Here is a 22493-nt window from a genome sequence, read left to right as displayed (position 1 = left end):
AAGTACTACGATCCTTGTAAAATTTCTTGTAAAAAGCTCATATCGTTAACTAATCTTTATTCATTTATATAAATAAATTTAAATTATTTTTTATAAACAAATATTATACTTTACATGAATACCTTAAAGCACATAAATAATTACCTACAGGAGACACAAAGAAGATAAAAAAAAACATCAAGGACTAGCTAGCATTTCTCTTAGAACTTCAAATATTTGATTGAATACAATATTTTCCTTCTCTATTTTTCGTTTGATCACATTTAACATGCTATGCAAAAATTCGATATAACCTTATTTTGTTTAAGATGTTATGCATTATTAGGCTATAGGGAGTGAGGGGTTCTTGAAACCCTCTTTTTTGTTATCTAAATAACATGTGGAGTTCTTTTTTTATTGGGGACTCCTCTTGTAGTGAGGGGTTCCCATAACCCCTAATTATATAGATTTATATATATAAAAAACAAAAAGACAAAAGTGGAAACCAAGGACCAATAGGAATGCAGGAAAGAAGTTGTTGGGAGTATTGGTCAAAGCTTTATGGCGTCCAAAAAGAAACGAGAGGAACAATTTTTGAGGTGAAACGCCCCCGAGAGTGATGTGCCAGGTGTTCCACGCGCTTTTTGGGTGTGCCACAGGTAACAAACGCCTTATTCCGTATGGTCTTAGCAACCATTATTTGTTGATATGCCAAATTGGTGACAAAAGATGACTAAAGAAAAGGTTTTCTTTATATTAGTGCTAGAACGGTAACCGCATGATGCAGTGTAATGGCGACCAATGGCGGATCTAAGATTTTTGTTTACAGGGGCACGATAACAAAGATTGTAATACGGGACGGGTTACGAGTAAAAAAAATCGACAAAGACAGGATCTGTGAATACAAAATTTATAATGATGGTTTAGTTAACTAATGACAATATATCTATTCACTTATATTATATATAAGTGGAGTTTTTTTTATATTTTTTTATTTCAACAAGTAGTTAGCAAAAGTATTAAAAGAAAATTTAAAGAATTAAATTTTTTTGTATTAAACAACGTCAAATAATATACAAAAGTAATATTTTATTAAATTATTGGACGTATCACTTAATATTATTTAAAAGTCCCCAAGAAATCAAAAAGTATCGTAAAAGACGAGTATATAAATTAACAACGACGTAAAAACATAAATATATAATAAAGCAAGTGATAAATCCACACCTACTTTTAGCCATTTACAATAATACATGCATTGTACAGTTATACATTGTGTTATAAAATATATACAATTGTTACAAACGACTAAAAAACAATGTAGAATTATCACCCCTATAAGTAATTCATGTGCTTTTTTTTCATTCAAAATGTAATTTCAAAATATGTAAACTAAATTATATACTTTTAGTATTATATGATCCCACATGAGAAAATACTAGCAAGATTTTAATTACTTTCGCCTTTGGCCTATTAGTTAAAGACAGGGGGCATACCAAGTTTCATGCAGGGGGCATTCTGAAGAAACTATCAATTTCAATGTGGCATAGGATAAAAACTCTATATATATTAGTTGTTGGGCCAAGAGAAATAGGGGGCATTACCCCCGGTCATTTATGCTTGCATCCGCCCCAGGCGACGCGGTGGTGGAGGTGGTCGCGGTTATGGGTGGTGGACAGTTATTGGTGGCGTCGGCGAGCAGTTTAAATTATTGATGCAATATGGTTTGATAAATTGTTAAAATTAAGTGTTAAGATTAAGTTGAAACTTAAAATTTAAATAAAAATCTTATTTGTTTTATAATATAAAAGAATAATATATCTATTACTCCGTTTTTGATTTATGTTTTAATATCAATGGGTTTGAATGTTAGTTATGTGCCTTATTTTCACTTGTAGGATTAAGCAACGGCTTCACGGTTTGCTCCATATGGGAGAAGGTTTTCTTTTTGGTGTGAGTAGGATATCTCTTCTTATATTAATGGTTGTCGCTATTTTTATAAAACTGCCGTTAGGTACGTAACCCCCGTTACACTCCTTTTCTATTCTCACGGCCGGTACATCAGTAACTGCAAGTTACAGGTGATTTTGGAGTTTCTTCTTGTAACGGGTGTTACTCAAGTAACGGGAGTTTCAAGCTCCAGATTCTGTTTTCTTCGTTTTTCATTTCGACCGAATCCTTCTCCCGTTTCTTCCATAAATCATCTAAAACAACCAATTCCTTTGTATAATCATTTTCCAACCTGAAAACACTTAACAATACCTCAAAGCATCGAAAGTTGAATATAAAACTATATAAACAATGAATAATTGGTCCTAAAATCACGTGGGAAATGGTATAAAATTTGACACATCAATGATGTTTTTAAGTGTTCCTACCGTTCTTATTTTAAGGGTGTTCTCACCAAAGTGTTACCCTATATATATATACACCTTTTCTCTCTATCAAATACACTACATTGACCATGGTGGTGGCGGTTTTGATTTTGAAGATTTCGGCAACAAGCGATCTCTCTTTTTTATAGTGATAGATATAAAAATATATATTGATTGATGATGATATAATGAATCATGTGGGTTAATATATTTGAGTGTAGATTCTCATTTTGGGTTGTGTTGCAAAGTCCGTGTGAAGAAATGAAGAAGATAAAAGAAGCAAAGGAAATGAATAATTTTATAACTTAATTTTTGTTACTGGAATTACAAAGGTGGTTACAATACATAGCTAGTCGAGTAGTTCACTACATTACATAACCTTTTGTTCATAGTTGATTACATTCCGGTGTCATTATCCTTACCTTTATTTTTGGCTTAACCGGATGGAAACTTGAAGTAGCCAGTAACTTACATGACATAACCCAAAAAACAAAGGTGGTTACACTACATAACTAGTCGAGCTGAGTAGTTGGTTACATTACATAACCTTTAGGTCATAGTTGGTTACATTCTGGTGCCATTATTCCTAATTTCAATATCGGTAATTACAATCTTTTGTCATGTATAAATTATCTAGAATAGAAGGCAAGGATTATATGTTGCACCTGTCGCTGGCACCTATATATTTTGTAAACTCCGTTACATTCATGAGCACAGTCTAACTCTATACATGAAAAGATACGAATTGAATAGATATACAATTAAATCAGCAGGGACGGAGGCAAAATGTTTTTTGTGGGGGGACAAATTTAAAAGTTGCTTATTATATTTATTAGAGCCATCTCTACAGAATTTTTTTTAAAAAAAAATAGACCATGACCCGAAAATAGAAAAAATGGACTTCTAAATGAATTTCGAAAGACGAATTTATCATAGGTGTGTAAATTCTACAACAATTAAACTATATTGATTGAATGTATGGGGTTTTGTTGGCCGGCTTGTTGCTTAAGCTCACCTTAAGTGATAAACTTAAGTTAACCATGCATAGTCATAAGCAAAGTGATTTAGCAAAACCCTTTTCAAATTTGAATATGATTACGTTGATTACAAGTATCTGTTTTTTGGAAGATGTTAAATGATGTGTTCATTTCTTTTTTAATAAATTAGTGGTCCTCTGTACAAATTAAAGGATTCTGCAAGATGCATGGTCGAATTCATGAGTCATCAGCACCACATGTACATTTAAATCAAAAGAAAGCCAACATCAAACATTTAACTTTTTTTTTTTTTAAATATTTTTTACATCACAGCAATATATTATATCAAACGGTTGACTTAAGTCTTCATTATCTCTATATAAATGATTAAATACACTATTATGAGCTGTGACCCACACCAAAACTTGATCAGCTTAATTTACGTAAATATAAAAAATAGAAAACGGCAAAACTAAAATAATACAAGATATGGAAACGGTAAAGATATATGGTAATATAAAAAAAAATTATGACACCAGAATGAACAATTATGACTCAATGATTATGTAATGGAGTGACCTTTTAAATTGGTTATCTGATGTAATTAACTTCTATTTTTGTTCTTTTAATATATCCTACCGGGTAACATGCTATTTGTAACCGGTAATGCCACGTTTTAAAGTACGTTTTATATCTTCGTACGTTTTAAAGTACACATTTTTTATATCACAACAATATATTCCATTTTTGTTCTTTTAAAATACGTTTTATATCTTCGTATCATCAATTAAATCATTTTTAAAAAGAATATAAGATATTAATCTTATTATACTGAAAACTCATAGCAATAATAAATACTTTTTATTCAACATTATATTGAAATGTGATATATATGTAAACCATAATAAATAAATACTAGTATATAATTATATATCACTCATATATAGGCTATAGTCAATTCCCCGTCATTCATTTGAACGTTTGATACATATCCATATATATATATATATATATATATATATATTTTTCTCCTTTTCTCTTTTCTTCTTCTTCCCCTTTCTATCTTTTCCCTTTAATATATCAGCATGGATGAGATCTTTAATTAACACACTTCTCGTTGGTCTAAAGAAAGGTTAACCTTGTATAATTATCAAGGATATTGGAACCTTCGAGCCAGAATGTTTTTCATGAGAGGACAAATTTATAAGTCGCTTATTAATTATATTTATTAAAGCCATCCCAACGGAAATTTTTTTTAATGAAAAATAGACCATGACCCCAAAATTAAAAAAATAGACTCCTAAAATAATTTCGAATGACGAGTTTATCATAGTTGAGTAAATTCTACAACATTTAAACTATGATAATTGCATGTATGGGGGGTTGTTGGCCGGCATGTTGCTTGAGCTCACCTTAAGTGATAATCTTAAGTTAACCATAGTCTTAAACAATGGGATTTAGCAAAACCCTTTTCAATTAAATTTGAATATGATTACACTGATTACAAGTATCTGTTTTTTGGAAGATGTTAAATGATGTGTTCATATGTCTTTTTTGATAATTTAGTGGTCCTCTACAAATTAAAGGATTATGCAAGATGCTGCATGGTCGAATTCATGAGTCAACAGGATATTGAAATTTGATATATGTGAACCATAAAAAATACTACGAGTATATAATATATCAGCCCTCATTCATTTGACACATCTATATCTTTCTCTTAATTCTCTTCTCTTCTCTTCCCTCTCCCTTCTATCTTTTAATATATCACCATGGAAGAAATCTGTAACACACTTCCTCAACACACTTCTGGTTGGTCTAAAGAAAGGTTAACCTTGTATAAGTATCAAGGATATTGGAACGTTCGAGAACTCGTCGAAGGAGCCATTATGGCTCAAAAAACCTTCAAGGCTAAGCCAAATAATTTGTTCTTGTGTAGTTGCCCCAAAACTGGCACTACTTGGCTAAAGGCCTTGGCGTTTTCCATTTTAACTCGAGAAACGTTTAATGCGTCAAATACTACTCATCCTTTGCTCACAACCATGCCTCATGATTGTGTCCCTTTCCTAGAGCAAGACCTTAAAAAAATTCAAGACAACCAAATAAAAAACTCGGATGCCCTCCAACTCGTGGCCACACATCTTCCTTATGCTTCTTTGCCACAAACAATCTTAGCTTCAAATTGTAAGATTGTTTACATATATAGGAATGTAAAAGATGTAATAGTTTCTAATTTCCATTTCATAAAAGAAGCTTTCAAAATACCGAAAGAAGAGGCTTCCTTTGAAGACGCATTGGGTGAGTATTGTCAGGGCATTTCATTGTCTGGACCATATTGGGATCATATTTTGGGCTATTGGAGAGCAAGCATGGAAAGGCCTGAAACCGTTTTATTCTTGAAATATGAAGATATGAAGAGCGATACTACGAGTAATGTGAAAAGGCTAGCGGGGTTTCTTGGATATCCTTTTTCAATCCAAGAAGAAAATGCAGGTGTGGTTGATAACATCGTAAAGTTGTGTAGTTTTGAGAATCTGAGCAATTTAGAAGTGAACAAGAGTGGAAAACATCGTTCAGAAGAAGGTTATGAGATTGAAAACCGAATTTTTTTCAGGAAGGCTAAAGATGGAGATTGGGAAAACTACTTCACATATGAGATGAAAGAAAAGATAGACAAATTGGTAGAAGAGAAAATGATTGGCACCGGTTTAGTGTTGAAGTAATGGAACTTGAAACCTTTTTCTAACATATCGATCTTATTATCGATCTATCTTTGTTGTTTTGTCTAATACATTGCTTTATTTCAGTTAGTTATCACTAAAATAATGTACGTCATAATTTTAGTATCTCGATTGTATTGTGTATGCATGTTTTGATGATACTCTTTGAAGGTGTAATTCTATCATTTATCAATTTAATTACTCGGGTTCGATCCTTTGCGGTGCTCAGAATATATGGGGATTAGGATGGAGTAGGTATTGTACTGGAATCATATGACTCATACGAGATAAGTCGATGGGTATCCAATTGTGGTACCGACGTTCCCTCCATTAACATCTTTCTACTGAATTTGGACAAATGTATAAAATATACATTATTAATAAAGCATCAACATAATTTCAGTTTTAATGCACAAAACATAAACCGAAAGGGTAATTTTTAAAATTTACAATTGTGATTTTAATAACACTTTTTTTTGTTTGCCATTACACATGTACGTACACATTTTAACCATTTATTATAATAATCAAGAATTATAGCTAATTTATATATATATTTAATTGATTAATAATTAATATATATCTAGCTATCATATCCTAACAATATGTTTTATCTTATAAATACATAATTAAAAATAAAATATATAACGATATTTAAAGTAAATGTAGTATTGTCTTTTTTTTAAAAGAAAAGTTTTAGTCATGAAACATGAGTCATGACACGTATAAGAAAAAGAAAACACATAAAAATATTATCTTTAAAGGAAACCCCTATAACTAAAATATGTAGGATATGTTTTATTTAAGAATAAAATATTGTTTCTAAGAGTGAAAAATAAAAATGTAATACATTAAGTGTAATAATAAAATAAATAAAGTCATGCTGATGATCTAAAATAATTGTATTAATATTTAAAAATCGTTAAGTATGTCACAGTTTACATTTCTGACGGGCGTATTTCTGATTTTGTAAATTCAAATATCATTAATTATGTCATAGTAAATAATCTCAAAGAATATATTTTTGAAAAGTAGTTTAATATAGAATTTAAGTTTTAATATATGGATAAACTTTTATTAATAAAAATAGTAAATTAAATTTTAAACCATGATAAATTAGTAATATTTAATATTGATTGATAGTGAAATGTTTATTTGAAAACTAAAATTTTTATAAAAACTGGTCAAAACACACTGTGATATGAACCTAACACAATGTAATTTTATTGTGTTCTCTAACAACACATTGTGTTGTATTTTAAATGACAATGTGTTTTTGATAGCGCGTGAAAATAAAAAAAACTGTGATATGAACTTAACACAATGTGTTAAACACATTGTGTTATATTGTCATTTTAAAAATAAATAAAAAACATATTGTATTAAATAAAGATCATAGTTTATTTAACCAATTTACTAGTTTTCATAAAAACTTAACTTTTCAAATGATCACAACTCGATAATGTCATAAACTTTTATATATCGGGCATGGATCTATAATTTAGTTAAAAACCAAACCAACCCAAACCCCTAATTAAAGATATTCTTTCCATGTAACAATATATAATTCTACGGAGTAAGACTAATTAGACGTACGCTATAATATTATCTACTAATTATAATTAATCATAAATTATAAATAAAAAATATAGTAGACTAGGACAAAGCCTCATATTCATATTTAGCACGACATCTAGGAAAGTGATGCTTAAAGATTTAATCAAATATATGTTAGCTAACACATGGGCCTAACGTATTTGAATAAGAAACCTTCAAACAGTTGACCTTAATACAGATTAAAACAATACGTTTCTGCCAAACTTCAGAGTTACGTTGTCATCTACAAAAACCTCAAGTAATAATAACACACAAAGTCGATCACAATTAAACTTAACATTTAATCACATTTTCATAGTTCAAATGGCGATATTATCTAAGGGTATTTCTTACAGTCGTTTATTTTTGAGAAACCTTCACTCGAAAAATGTCTCGACATCTTCTCATATACCAAAAACCTTTAAAGACGACACGATGCGTTTTCTTAAGACATCTAGCTCAAGGACCACGTTCCAAGCACGACGGGGATTTTGTGATCGAAGTGGCAATCAAGAATCGCCTGATTCTCAACCACCATCTTCTCCACCTTCTCATTTGAGCAGTCATTGGTAATTAAGCATCTATTATCGATCTATATCACTTTCTTTAATTAGTTAACAGACGTTTTATTAACTAAGCCAGTTAATTTGATCATTTTAGTTAATGAGTTTAACTAACATTTTAATAATTTATTCTTAGGGGAAAATGGACAACTGGAATTGGGCTGACTATGATAATACCCTTTCTACAATTTAAAGGTACATGCATGTATAATTCATTTTGTTGAAAAATGTGGCATATATCCAAATAAGTTGTTTGTGTTTTCATTGTAGAAAACAGTAAAATCTATCAATAATGCATAAATTATTTTACAAAGTGATTGCATTGATATACATCAAAAACAAAAATTTCGATTCGATCTTGATCTTTTATACATATATAATCTAGCAAAAACCTACATAATTATTTTTAGAAACTAACATAGCCCCCAGGCTCATCAAAGGCTATACAATTGATATCAATCCGTAAATATAGGAAGTGTTTTGTTTAATGTGCAAATCATTTATAAATGTAATAACCTCTTAAATATAGCCTCGGGGCTGTGTTTATCTTTTCCCTTATTTTTATTTATATGAAGTTCCAATCCCAAATTATGCAATACATTTTATAGAAGATGTAGATTTGGTCATTGAGACGGCTGAGGAAATAATAGATGTTATAGAAGTGGTGGCTGAAGCGGTGGACACGGTGGCTGAGAAGATCGCCAACGATCTTCCTGAGGGGAATAAGATCAAAACCAACATGTTGTTAGTTGAAGAAGTGGCAGAGAAAATCGCCGGAAAAGCTGAAAAAGTTATAGAAATCATCGATGAGGTAAGTAGTATTCCACAAATACACGTTATTCATTAATATAGGTGCATATATAATAATTATTTACACGTAAATAAAATGTTATTGATTTTGTAGGTTCAAGCAGCGGAGCAAAAGTTGAATCCAGTTATCAAACCAGTGAAAGAATTAACCCAAGCGGCTCCTTCGGAAACAAGTTGATTCATACTTCTTAGGATGCTCTCAAGTTAATAAAATATATATAACTTTTTCGTGTTAATTAATAATAAATCAAGTTAGGTGTATTCAAAATATTTGTATATGTAAATGTGTAAATAATTGTATTAAAAAGAAGTTGAAGCATCATGGACGGCCTATTTCCTCTGTGCATACATGCATAGATAACATAATGGTTTTAACTTATTTCTACTATAATATAAAAGATTTATTCTCTCAATTTTTTCAACTTTAATTAACCAAGTAAAAACTCAAAATCTCTATCACTTACTCATAATACTCTTAGAAGAAATCTCAACCACTCGTTTTCTACTCCTTTCTGAAATCTCAACCACTTATTTTTCTCTCTCTTCCATAAATCATTTTATTCCTTCAATTCATTCAAAATATTTTATCTCACAAAGCCTACATCGATAAATTATAAAATATAGATAGGTATTCTTAAAAGTTTATGCTCTTTTATTAAAGATATCATTTGATATCCGAGGTCGGAGTCCGGAAAGCTAAGGCATTTGACTATCGCACTCTATGACCTATCACCTCTTTTGATCTAACAACCCACCATCTTATAGCCGCAACGTACAGAAACTTTGTCACGTATTGATAAAAGTAACTCCATGCTTGGCCAATTCATCTATGTATATCAATATACTCAACTCCATAAAAGTCTTAGTTTAACATTTAGAGTATTTTTCATATGATTTTGACTATAAATAATGTTTTTTTATATAACATTTGATATATATTATATGAATAAATCGAGTTTTAAATATATTTTTCATTGACATGAATTTCTTTAACTAATATATGATATAAATAAAAATATTTACGATCAAAATTATTATAAAAAATATAAAAAATCAAAATGAGACATTTAAAAGGAAACAAAAAGCCCGATTATAGATTGCTCCACGAGAAAGGGCCCATTAGAGTTTTTATTGCCCAAATTTTATGTATTTCAAGAAAAGGCTCATCAACCCATAGGGGATTAGGGGTTGGGTATTGTAAAACAAGTATTTCAAGTCTAAACATATAAGACAAGATTTTGACCCTTAGATCATGGTTAAGTTCATCCAAGAAAATTCACAAAACAATCGATGCCCGATGATTTTTATGATGTATGGTGATTTTCAGTGAAAAGAAACATATTGTTTTATGGAGAAATGTTAGGTAAAACATGCAGTACTTAAGGTAAAGCAGGGGGGATTTAGTAAAATTCCGGAGGAGTTATGTATGCCTATCAAATTCAAAGGTTTAATTTGTAACTTTTTTAAAGTGACAGTACCTAAGCTTAGGTAAAATTTGTAGTACGGATCATTTTCCCTTGTTTTATTTGTTTTACTTTAATATTTGTTTTATTTTACCTAAAACCTCAACCCATATTATTGTATTTTACAAGATGTGTTTTCTTACAATTAGTTTGATTAGATTTTCGATTTTTTTATAAAAATGACTTAAATGATTTCACCAAGTCTTAAACATATATCTAGACTTAATAATTATATTAGAGTTTCAATTCGAAAATCAAAATAACGGGTCGGGTTATAACAAATGATAAACCAGAAAAACTATAGCCCACCATTAAGAAAACGAAATACTAATATGTTATGCATAGTAAGTATAGTAAGAACTAAGAACAAAATTTGTTCCTCGAAAAGTAAAAAATAGATTATAAATCTTTTAATTTCCTGCAATTTTTATTGCTAAACATGAGAAACATGTTAATCGTAACATTCCAAAATCTTATACTCTGTAGGCATAGAAACCATTAAAATTGATTGATTAATATCAAAATTTTCAAATGAATTACCCTCTAGAAAAAACATTCAGGTGTTATCTAATTCTTACAAAATTTTTTAGAACACAACTCTAATTACCTTAGTTGAGGTAATTTTAGGGGTTTAATGAAATATCAGAAATTAAAGAAATCGGCAACCTAACCAACCAATGACCCAATTTAAGAGGGTTGGCAACGGATGGATGGTGGATAGATTATAGGCGCGTCACCACCACTCAACACCGTAGCCAACATCTCACCATGCGTGGCGGGGTGAGAATGCATGGTCACACCACGCGATCCACCACTCAAATGTTGCATGGTTTCGAGGTATGCAAACGGTTACATTTCAAAATTTTGAGCCGTTTGATTTTATTTTTATTTTTTTATTTTTTCACCTTTCCTATATATACTACTTACTACATATTTACACACACAACTCTCTAGTTTTAAATACCTCTCCAAATACAAATCTCATTTTACCACAATCTACCTTTCCTATATATACTACTTACTACATATTTACACACACAACTCTCTAGATTTTATGTATTTTAAAATTATTATGTTAGTTATGCTTTTATTTATTATGTAATGTGTTCGTAATGTTTTTTAAGTATTATGTATGTTTTATTTCTTTTTATAATGTAATGTTTTTAGTTTAATGAAAATTTAATGTTTAAATAAAATGAAAATTGTAAAATGAGTGAAGTGAGTGGTCGGATGCCAACGAAATTTGAAGGAGTGGTAAGTGAGTGATGGAGTTGACGTGACATGCTGTGTTTGGTTAGAAGTGAGTAGTGAAAAAGAAAATAAAAGATGGGTTGCCAACCCTCTAACAACTGAACAACTGATGAAGGCTTCCTAGTGGCGTTGGTTACTTTCTAATTAAGTTATACGGTTTCTTGCCTTTTTTTTTACTACCCAAATATCTCAATGAGAACCATTTATCTTTTTCTGTTTTAATATCATTTGCATAATTGTAGACTACATACTTTAAGAATTCGGCATGCACTTGAACTACTTTAACGCACATTTTAGCATAAATCAATATATATAAAGTGAAGTGTGGAAAGCAATTGGCAATGTTAGTGCATTTTAATTATTCTTCTTTCTAAAAAGAGAAATTTCTTAATTATACGGAATTCAAAATCTAGGATAAGGTTACCCAATATACTTAATTGAAATTCTTGCATTTGTTATATTGTGGTCCCAGAAAGTCTAATTCTTTCTGGTCGTATTTATAAACCAAAACTACACGTGTTTCAAATCAATCTATGTAAACATGTTTTTTGGTTAACATTAAAAGGAAGACTACCAAGCAAACGTAAATCCAAAAATTAACCCGATTCAAGTCTTGTCAACCAAGTTAACCCATAAGTAACGTGTGTGGAAAATATCATATCGTATATATGATGATTCAAAGTTGACAAGTCAGTTGATATCCTTATTGTGCCAACTTTTTAACCTAAACTACTATAAAAAAAAAATCCTTATAAATTCATCAACAAAGTCAATATTTTAAAATCACAAACATTGATCATCCTTCTATTTCTACATTTGCAAGTTCTTATCCAAGTTTCATAGTTGTAAGTTGATATACAATACATAATGGCGAAAATAATTGTTCTTGGTTCTTATAATATGATGCATAGTACTCTTGGATTCTCTAAGAATTTGCCGATGCTCCATATGATGATTAATAAGAGCACAAATTATTCCTTAGGCATCCAAGGCCAGACACCAATTGGCGGTGTTGGATCTTTCCGCCTAGCACGAAGAGGCTTTTCTGTCTATAGCGTTCATCCTGGAAATCCTCCCCCACCTTCTCCCACTGGTGACTCCTGGTGAGTTGACAAAATCTTGTTTTAGTTATAAATGTGAAAGTGACACAAAAATATATGTACTATGTGATCAAATTTTCAAATCCACATTTTTCAAATGAAATCAATTAAGCTTAAAATTTGATGAGTGGTTATTAAATTTCCTTAATTTCTTAATTGCAGGCAACAATGGATTTTTGGAATAATAACAACGATAATTGTCCCATTTTTAACTACAAAGTGGAGCAAACTTTTAAAAATTAAAGGTATAGTAGAAATTAATCAAACAGTTTTTAAATTAATGATTAATTAAGCAAACTATATATTACTTTTATTAATAATTCAATATCTTTTAAATTTGTATTAAGTGATATTTTCGTACACTATAGGTGCGTCTCAAGCTTTTATGGGGCACAAAAAAAAAATATAGAATGGGGCTTTTTATAAACACTAAATATTGGGCCTTTAAAAATAAATGGGCCTAAAGAACCAGCTTTACTACATCCTATTTAATTTACGTTTAAATATGAAACTAATTAGGTTTGTACTTGTAGTACATATAAAATACTGTAATTCATTTGAAATGTGTAGTTCGTTTCATAATTAACTCTTGAAAACTTATTTCCTTATGCAGATGAAGTTGATACGGTGATTGAGGAGACAGAAAAAGTAGTAGATTGTGTTGAGGAAGTGGCGGAGACGGTGGACAAAGTGGCAAAAGACGTGGAAGGTACTCTTCCTCAAGATGGAAAATGGAGAAAAGCGGCCGTATTTGTGGAACGTTTGGCAGAGGAAATATCAAAAGAAGCTCACTTAGTTGATGATTTTCTTCATGAGGTTTAATCTTCGTTTAATTTTAGTTACATTAACTCATTTATTGTACAAAATAATCCAATTTTTTGTAAAATGGGGTGGTTCTTGCTTATTATAAGTATTTATTTCGATGTCTAACCATGTATATATTTGATTAGGTTGAAGAAGTAGAAGAGAAGGTGGAGTTGTTGTGGGACTCCAACAAAGATGAAAGCAAAATTGTGCATCATGAGAAAAGTTCATGAACGATCGATAATCTTAGTTTTATAATAAATTTTTTTAATTTAAATGTACGTGTGTAATTATGTATACCTAGGTAGAGTTGGTTTATTTTCTAAAAATTTGTTTGTCACATAAAACTGAGCAGAATTTATGAATTTTTACAAATATTGGTTACAAGAAAAATAGTGGAATGCATTTTTATAATAGATAAGTGGCATGAACTAACTAAAATTATTCATGCTGGCACTTGCTATAGGAGTATCTTTTTTTTTCCCTTTCCTATTTAAACAGCTAATTAAATTTAATCAAATCTAAAATCAATTAGAGGAACCATTGGGCTTAAGGTTTTTAATTTATGGCAACAAATGTAGTAACATATAAAACATAATAACATATGGTCATTCTTTCAAAATTATCACATATGGTCATTCTTTCAAAATTATCACATATGGTCATTCTTTCAAAATTATCATTATGGTAAAATATCTATACAAAAAGCAATGATATATATAATGTATCATAACATAGATCATCACTCGAACCATCAAATGTTTAGATGCATGATTTTCAACGGTAAGTAGCAAACAATGAAAAAGCAATAAGTAATGAAACCGATGAGTATATAAAAAGATCAGAGGGGTTTCGATTGGTTGTTTCCGATCCGATTGCACCTCTACAAACAGGGATATTTCGATTTCAGTATTAAGTATTAACAGGCCCAAACATAACAGATAACCAACCCGCCATTTATCTACTAATGAACATTAAATTTAACTTGGGCTTTACTAGAGTTTGTTTAGCCCATTTGACACATGATTTCATAGCATAACTTCATAACTAATTGTTCTTGGCAGATAAACATAACACAATTATAACACTACTAAAACTTGAGACTTTGATTGAAGATTATAATAATTACAGATAACTCCCAATAGAAGCGTTTTTTGAACAATTCCTTTTTACACATTAGTTTTACAATCACTAACAAAGCTAATTATTTTACATGACTGTCTTGACAAAGCTATTTTCAATACATGTAGTGCTTAAATATATGTGATATTGTGATAACGTAACATGTGTTAGTCTATTTATATAACCTATGCTTATATTTTATTCAATTTTTTCAACGAGTAACCTATCATTTTTTATGGCACAATCGTCTACTAAAAATAAGGGATTAATCACGAGAATACCAACGTACTTTCCCATTTGTTCACGATTGTCTATTATACTTTTTTATTGATGAGGTTTACCCACATACTTTTCTTTTTTGTACACGGTTGACCAATATTACCGACTATCACAGGTAAACCGGTCAACTTTGGGTCAACCGTGTAAAAAAAAAGTATGTGGGTAAACCTCATCAATAAAAAGTATGATGTGCAATCGTGTACAAATGGAAAAGTACGTTGGTCTTTTTGTGATTAATCAAAAAAAATAAGTAGTGATGTATGGCTAAAAAAAATATCTTATGGATGATCCCGCATACTTAATGCATGAGGATCTTTCTTACTAAAAAAGGGCTAACAACCAAATATTTCATACGAAACCCAAAATACAAAAATTTTGAACTTTTTGACGCTGTGGATGTTGCATATCATTGCAACCCAATAGTAATGAATGTTGGTGCCCGACCTCAAAACTTGTTTTTTCTTTGTAACAAGGTCTTAAGACCCATGTTTTGTACGTCCGAGATGAATTATATTATTTTCATTTTTAACGTGTGGTTTAAAAATGATCTATATTAGAACGATGTTGAGTTGTGTGTAAGAGTATAGTTATAATATGGACATAATTATGAAAATAGAATGTAAGAAAACAATTGACAATATAATATATAGTTGTGTTGATTAAAAAGTACATGTTTACGAACGTTGATTAAAATTGAATTAATCACGAGAATACCGACGTACTTTCCCATTTTTACACGGTTGCCCATTATACTTTTTTATTAATAAGGTTTACCCAGATACTTTTCTTTTTGTACACGGTTGACCCAAAGTTGACCGGTTTACCTGTGATAGTCGGTAATATTGGTCAACCGTCTACAAAAAAAAGTATGTGGGTAAACTTCATCGATAAAAAAGTATAATGGGCAACCGTGTACATATGGGAAAATACATTGGTCTTCCCGTGATTAATCCCTATAACTACACATTTGTTACACCAAGGCGTTTCCCACCCAAGGAGACCCCGAAACGGGTTCGAGCACCTATATGCCGTCCCCGTGTGCTTCACAGCTTATAGAGTACTAATGTTCAAACCCGTCCATTGGACGGGTAGTCTCAAAATATATTAATCAAAGCTAAAAAAAAAGTAGAACTCAACTTTATTAAGTAGGTAATGTAAAAATTAGAATACGTAAAAATTTAACATAAAACTATTCAAAGTATGAACTATTCATAGTTTACCTTTTTTTTTTCAACTTTAGTTATATTACAAACTCATTATATGTATCATCAAATTAAACTTAATCAATACAAAAACTTAAAACGAAACATATTAAAAATAACTCCATATAAATATGTATCATCAAACTAAACGTAATCAGTACAAAAACTAAAAACGAAATGTATGAAAAATAACTCCATATAAATATTGATTATAGTTTACCCATTTTTTCCAACTTTAGTTATATTTTAAAAGTGCAAAGTATATAATTTGAAAAATACATATCAATTCATCAACAAAGACCATCTCGAACGTTTTGATTTTCTTTGGGTTATTCCACTCCGAAACAGTCCATACATGCACAACACGGAGTCGTAGATGATGGTTAACATGTGTTGGCTTAAGATCTTCAAGATGAACTAATGTGGTCTTATTTTTTGTTGTTGAAGGAGAAGTCATAATGAACCTACAATGGATTACAAAACAATAACATAAAAATTCAATGTTAAAAAATTAGTTAAACATTATAATTAAGATTTCAATGTTAACAAATTAAAGAAAAGTTGCTAGTCGAACAAAAACCTTGTAAGTCGAATGAATTCAATTTTAACAAATTAAAGATAAAAACTTTATAATTAACAATTCAATGTTAACCAAGTAAAAAAAACTTCCTAGTCGAACTAACCTGCTTGTAAGTCGAATCAAGGGAATTTTTTGTTCTGCAATGTTAACAAATTAAAGATAAAAACTTTATAATTAACAATTCAATGTTAACAAACTAAAGAAAACTTAGTCGAACTAACCTGCTTGTAAGTCGAATCAAGGCACTTTTTTGTTCTGCGAGTTTTCTAAAGTCGAATGTAGGGGATTTTTTTATGGTTCCGTAAGTTTTTAGATTTGGTTTATATATATAGTAAAAGTAGACAAATAATAAGAATTATTTTTAAAGGTCGGTTATAGAATAGAATAGAATAAATAATATTAGAAAAAATAGATGATTAATGAGAAGAGAGTGAGGGGGATTATGGGTGCTAAGTGTACCTAACCCCCTCTTTTAATTATATTATAGATGAATAACAATATGGCAGGTAGCGCAACACCCGAAAATGAACCCGTGAGAGAAAAGGTACCCGAACCCAACCCAATCAATACACATCAAGAATCTTATATCACGAACTTTTAAAAAAAGTATAAGACTAATATACATATCTATGTGTACATGTAAGTGTATGCACACATGCATGTAATGTATACTTGGGATACATTTTCTTTCATACATTTTCCTAGAAACCAATGAATAAAATCCCATTAAACTATCACGAAACCTGTAGTGGGCCCCGCTAGTAGGTTTCGAGTAAAAGTACCATCACCTAGGCAGACATTTACTTTCGAATGGTGAGGAGAAATAAGTTGTCCGATTAAAAAAACAACAATCAGAGGACATATTTAATAATGATTTCTCTAGTGTTTACACTAGCAACTTCGGATAAAAGTATCGTATGTGTTGGAAAGGAAAAAATATTCCAATAAATTGGGGGTATTAATTACTTATTAGAAAACTTATATGTCTTCATTATATAGTTGAATGATGATAAAAACCAAATTTACTAATTTACTAATTTTTAGAAATCTTTCATATTATTGAGAGATTAGGTACGATTTTTGTGGTTCTTTAACTCTTTTAGCTAGGTCAAACGGTTAGTCTGCGACTTCAAAGTATTCTGTTATCTAGCGTTCATTATATTTGTGTGGATCATTCTTCAATGAATCCTTCACATCATCACATGTGAACATCAATGAATACATTAATAAGATAATGTTTTTTAGACAATAATTCAATAATGAATAACACGTGGTCAATTCCCCAACCCACATTTTTAAGGCATAATTTTTTGAAATTGGACATTTTTGGTGGGGATTTTATTAAAAAAGTTTTAGGGAAAAAATATTTATGGAAGTGGATAATCCGGTAACAGCACTATCTGGCTCAAAATTCTTAGCCGAACATGGTTTTGGCACTACCGGTCTCGATTCGAATAATGTCAGCTTTGCAGGTTGATGTGACAGGTACGGTGGCTTTCGAGGAGAGAGAATGAGACTGGTAATGGCAATACCGGCCTTGAAGGGAATCTGACATCATTTCGCTGTACTTCTTTGACTACTACATGATGCCAAAAAAACTACTTGAACCCGGTTTTGCCATTACCGGGTTCGGTCGAAACCCTACACGTGGCGAAAAATGGTGAAACCATAATGTGTTGTAATCATTATATAAATATATATATATATATTAATTATACATTTGATGATGTAATTTCAAGTATTTATGAGTACTAAATATATTTCAGATAATATTCAAACACAAACACTCAGCAAAATTTCTATTAAAAAAATGAAATCTTCATCATTCAATCCAATTATGGTGCAGTTAATTTGGGATGATTATGTATCATTTGTAACTGAGATTCTTCAAACTTCAGATGCATAAAAAAGAAGAAGTTTTCCTTCTTTTTTTTGAAAATGAGTTATTTAGAATTTGGTAATGTTAATTACAGTTGTTTTGGTATTTCAAAACAATCTGCCAAATTGCAATTATATTTATGATATGAATTTAATGGAACACCTTTTAGAATTTAATTACTGATGATAATACTTTGGGAATGATTAATCATCTTGGTGATGCGCAATTTGAAGTGAGGTTCGAGCCTACTTTTACAAACCAGTTGTTAAGCTTGACTCAAAGCCAATTTTTTTTTCAACCGAGTAACCAGTCAGAATATAATGAAGATGATGAAAACAACGAAGACGATGAAATTGCACCACTTGATGAGGCACCTTATACACGTCACGTAACCTTGTTTGGTGTATTCCTCTCCCGGGTTAGTCACGTAACCTTGAGGCCGACTACCATCCGGGCGAAATTCGGGTTCAAACCTACTCGCTTATTCAATTGTCTTTGTTATTGAGGGCCCCGATCGAGACGATTCAACTTTCTACGGATTCAGGAAATTAAGACCTACAAGTTTCATGTTGATCACTTTCGATGAATTAGCTACTATGGTCACGTTTTGGAAGATTACAACATAAGATAATACATGAAGCAACATATATGATTACTTAGGCCCATTGTACATGAAATGAATGAAATGCTTGCATGTATCATACACGTTTCCAATACTGTGACAGAGTATCCTAGCTTCCGAAGAACTATCACTCTATTGTCGGAAGAAACTAAAAGAGGTAGTTAGACAATTGCTTATAAAGAGAAGCTTTGATGGAAAGTAGGAGGTGTGCCTCCTAGTTGAGAGCTACCATCTCACAGATTACTCCAAAGTCATTTGCACCAATCCAATTCTCAAAACACTTAGTCTTAGTTTTTAAATTAAATCATTTAGTTTGTAAGTTACCATTGTCATTCACAAAACTCTTTGTTACATTTTCTGTTCACTGCTCATATCAAAAGTTCTAGTTACCATAGATTGAAATCTGTGTGAATCTTTTAGTTATTTTAATCAAAAGTGATTATAAGTTACGTCAAGTCTCATTGTTAATTAAAGCTCTTGTTTGAATCTTACATTGAAAGATTGTTCTTAAAACTTTGGTCTCAATTTGGGTAAAATCCGTATGTTGAAACTTCGTTCTAGAGGTGGTTTCAAGTTTGTTAGAGTGTCATTATTATAGTTAGATTAAGGTCTAATCTAGCTTTAATAAGAAGTAGAGTAGTTACCAGTTAGTAGTTTAATAATTGGATAGTGACAGTCTGATTATAAACTGGGGGTTGAAAACATTTTCTAGTTCTAAAGATCAAACAAACTCTTTTCATTAAAAAAACTATTTTTAGATTATAATGACCTTAAGATTTATCATTCACTCCTCTTACACCAAAATTTACTTTTCAGTCATTTAAAAGCGTTCGAAAGATCACTTGTAGTTTGTTAAGCAACATGACAACTCGGTCACCCCCCCCCCCTAATTTTACACTTTCTTTTTTAGATTAGATTTAATATTGATATTGACTACTAAACTAATTCCCTTGGATGATCCTGGACTTACTATTAGCTATACTATATGCGACGGGGTGTAATATAATTATTAGTATATCATTGTTTTATAAATTTAAAACTTGGGTGATTTTTACGAGCAAAACGATTTAATAAAATATGCACTAAAATACACGCATTAACCTCCTGTCTATTTCAGTAGGGTGGACCACTGTGTTATGTTCTGTAATTTCGGTCTCATAGGCCGACTTTCTCGCACTTAAACCACCAATTATAGCTACCACGTCCGATTTATCCTTGTTATCATTAACCATGTGAGACCAAATGGAGTTTCTAGCTCCAGCCCTAGTGATATTTGGGTATGCACCACCACCACTAGAAGATGATTGACGTGCCATTTGAGAAAATGAGATATAAAATTAAGGTATGATTATCTAAGGAAAAGGAAGAAGAAGATCTATGGTAATTAAGTAAATGGTGATCTGCATTTGAATTTCATATATATATCCTTCGAGACCGTTATTGCCACTACCGGTCTCATTCTCTCTCCTAGAGACCGGTAATGGCAATACCGGTCTCGCTATTCGAACCGAGAACAGTAGTGGCAAAACCGGGTTCGGCTAAGAATTTTGAGACCGGTAGTGTCACTGGTGAGCGTCCATTTTGTGATAAAAACCCATGTCGAATTAAAGGCTTCATTTCAATGTCTAATTGAGTTAATATTCCGGAACTATTGGTACTTAATAGAGTCGTATGTTTACGCAGGTTCACGAAAGATGAGAGAGGGGGTAAATGACATCAAGTGACTCAAAATGGAAACTTATGAAGTTACAAGACATAAGGAGGTGATTCCGAAGTCGAACGAAGAAGTACGAGAAGCAACAGCTGCCAACGTCGCTAGAATTAAACTATCCTGTAGCTTATCACTTATTATTAGATTAGGTATCCTTAGGGGGTGTTTGGTTCATGGATTTCATTGGAATTCTTTGGAATTGGAATCTAAATTCCATTCATTTCCTTTGTTTGGTTGAAAAGTAGATGGAATTGAAATCTAAATAATTCCATCAAATTCTTTAAAACATGAAATTTTCAATTCCTTCACAAACTTGATGGAATGTTTTGACATTCCAAGGAATTCATTTATGTTTACCATACTACCCTCTCATAACTAGAAACCAAAATAAAAAAGTCTTCCCTGATTTGATGTCCCGCCGGTTGTTAACCACCACCACCACCGTTGTTTATTCTGGCGACCCACTGCTGCTCAAGAACATGATGAAATGGTGACCGCTACTTACCTTCCTTCTGCCATGGCATTCACCGTTGCTGTGCCGCCAGTCCGCCACCAACCATCTTGTTGTGTCCTCTTTTTCCATTAATTTTTTTTAATGGAATATCTATTGATAATGTAAGGAAATAGAAGAAATAATAATAAAAAAAGCCAATCATGTAAATATTGGTCGGAGATTATGGAGGAACGGCGGCGGTGACTTTATCTAGTAAGGGCGACAGAGAGTGCAGTGGTGTTGACGGCAAAAATGATATCATGAAAAATGACGTCTGATGTTTAGAGATTGAACTGTTGAGTTTAATAATCGGAACATTTGTGTGTTGATTTATTCTTTTCTGCGAAACATTTTGCTATTTGTGTGATTGACTATGTGAAATGGGTATGCAAAATGTTTGTGAGATAAGATAAGGACGGATATGGATTCTTGTATCATTCATTTATTAATTTTATTATATATATTATTATAATGAAAAGATCATTATAATATGAAAGTATAAATAAAGGTTAATTTTGTCATTTGACATAATTTATTTTTAAATTCTTTAAATTGAATTCTATTGAATTCTGTCAACCAAACACAATACAATTTATGAAACTTTCATATTCCAATTCCTTCAAATTCAAATTCCTTTAACAAATTCCAATTCCTTCAAAAAGATTCTGCGAACCAAACTACCCCTTAATAATAAGTGTGTGCAACATTTTGTAATTTTACACATATTATTAGATTAGGTAGTGCAAGCATCCCTGCGAACGATCCTGTAACTTATCACTTAAACTATACTATACGATCGGGTTCTCTGCTCGTAAGTGTGTGTGCATATGTGTTTTCAGATAATTACTTATACAACATTTTATAAATTTAAAAGCAAAAATGAAATCACCATCATAGGTTTTGTGTTTCGATCCCGCTTTGTGTTTTGGCATGAAGTAGTTACTTTTCAGTATTTAGTTTAAGTCAA

General features: G+C 31.1%; 3 protein-coding genes across 4 annotated transcripts; all 3 read left to right on the top strand.

Annotated features, from left to right (window-relative positions):
* The first annotated feature begins 5056 nt into the window (after nucleotides 1-5056).
* LOC122608350 (flavonol 3-sulfotransferase-like) lies at nucleotides 5057-6266 on the top strand. The gene has a single exon (XM_043781444.1). The coding sequence runs from the start codon at nucleotides 5104-5106 to the stop codon at nucleotides 6052-6054; it is 951 nt and encodes a 316-aa protein (XP_043637379.1). The 5' UTR covers nucleotides 5057-5103; the 3' UTR covers nucleotides 6055-6266.
* A 1634-nt stretch (nucleotides 6267-7900) lies between these two features.
* On the top strand, nucleotides 7901-9344 carry LOC122609571. 2 transcript variants are annotated; one of them, XM_043782599.1, is made up of 4 exons: nucleotides 7901-8216; nucleotides 8347-8405; nucleotides 8822-9021; nucleotides 9115-9344. In XM_043782599.1, exons 1-4 carry the CDS (start codon nucleotides 7972-7974, stop codon nucleotides 9196-9198), a joined length of 588 nt encoding a protein of 195 aa, XP_043638534.1. In that variant the 5' UTR covers nucleotides 7901-7971; the 3' UTR covers nucleotides 9199-9344. The 2 variants fall into 2 exon arrangements, with proteins under 2 accessions (XP_043638534.1, XP_043638533.1); XM_043782598.1 differs by having other exon boundaries at nucleotides 8819-9021.
* A 3193-nt stretch (nucleotides 9345-12537) lies between these two features.
* LOC122606471 lies at nucleotides 12538-14022 on the top strand. Its single transcript, XM_043779321.1, has 4 exons — nucleotides 12538-12837; nucleotides 12997-13079; nucleotides 13448-13650; nucleotides 13785-14022. Exons 1-4 carry the CDS (start codon nucleotides 12602-12604, stop codon nucleotides 13869-13871), a joined length of 609 nt encoding a protein of 202 aa, XP_043635256.1. The 5' UTR covers nucleotides 12538-12601; the 3' UTR covers nucleotides 13872-14022.
* The last annotated feature ends 8471 nt before the right edge of the window (nucleotides 14023-22493 follow it).

The sequence above is a fragment of the Erigeron canadensis genome, chromosome 7, assembly GCF_010389155.1.
Source record: "Erigeron canadensis isolate Cc75 chromosome 7, C_canadensis_v1, whole genome shotgun sequence".
Lineage (NCBI taxonomy): Eukaryota > Viridiplantae > Streptophyta > Magnoliopsida > Asterales > Asteraceae > Erigeron > Erigeron canadensis.
Note: the sequence above shows the minus strand (reverse complement) of the source record. Positions and strands in the feature narration are given on the sequence as shown.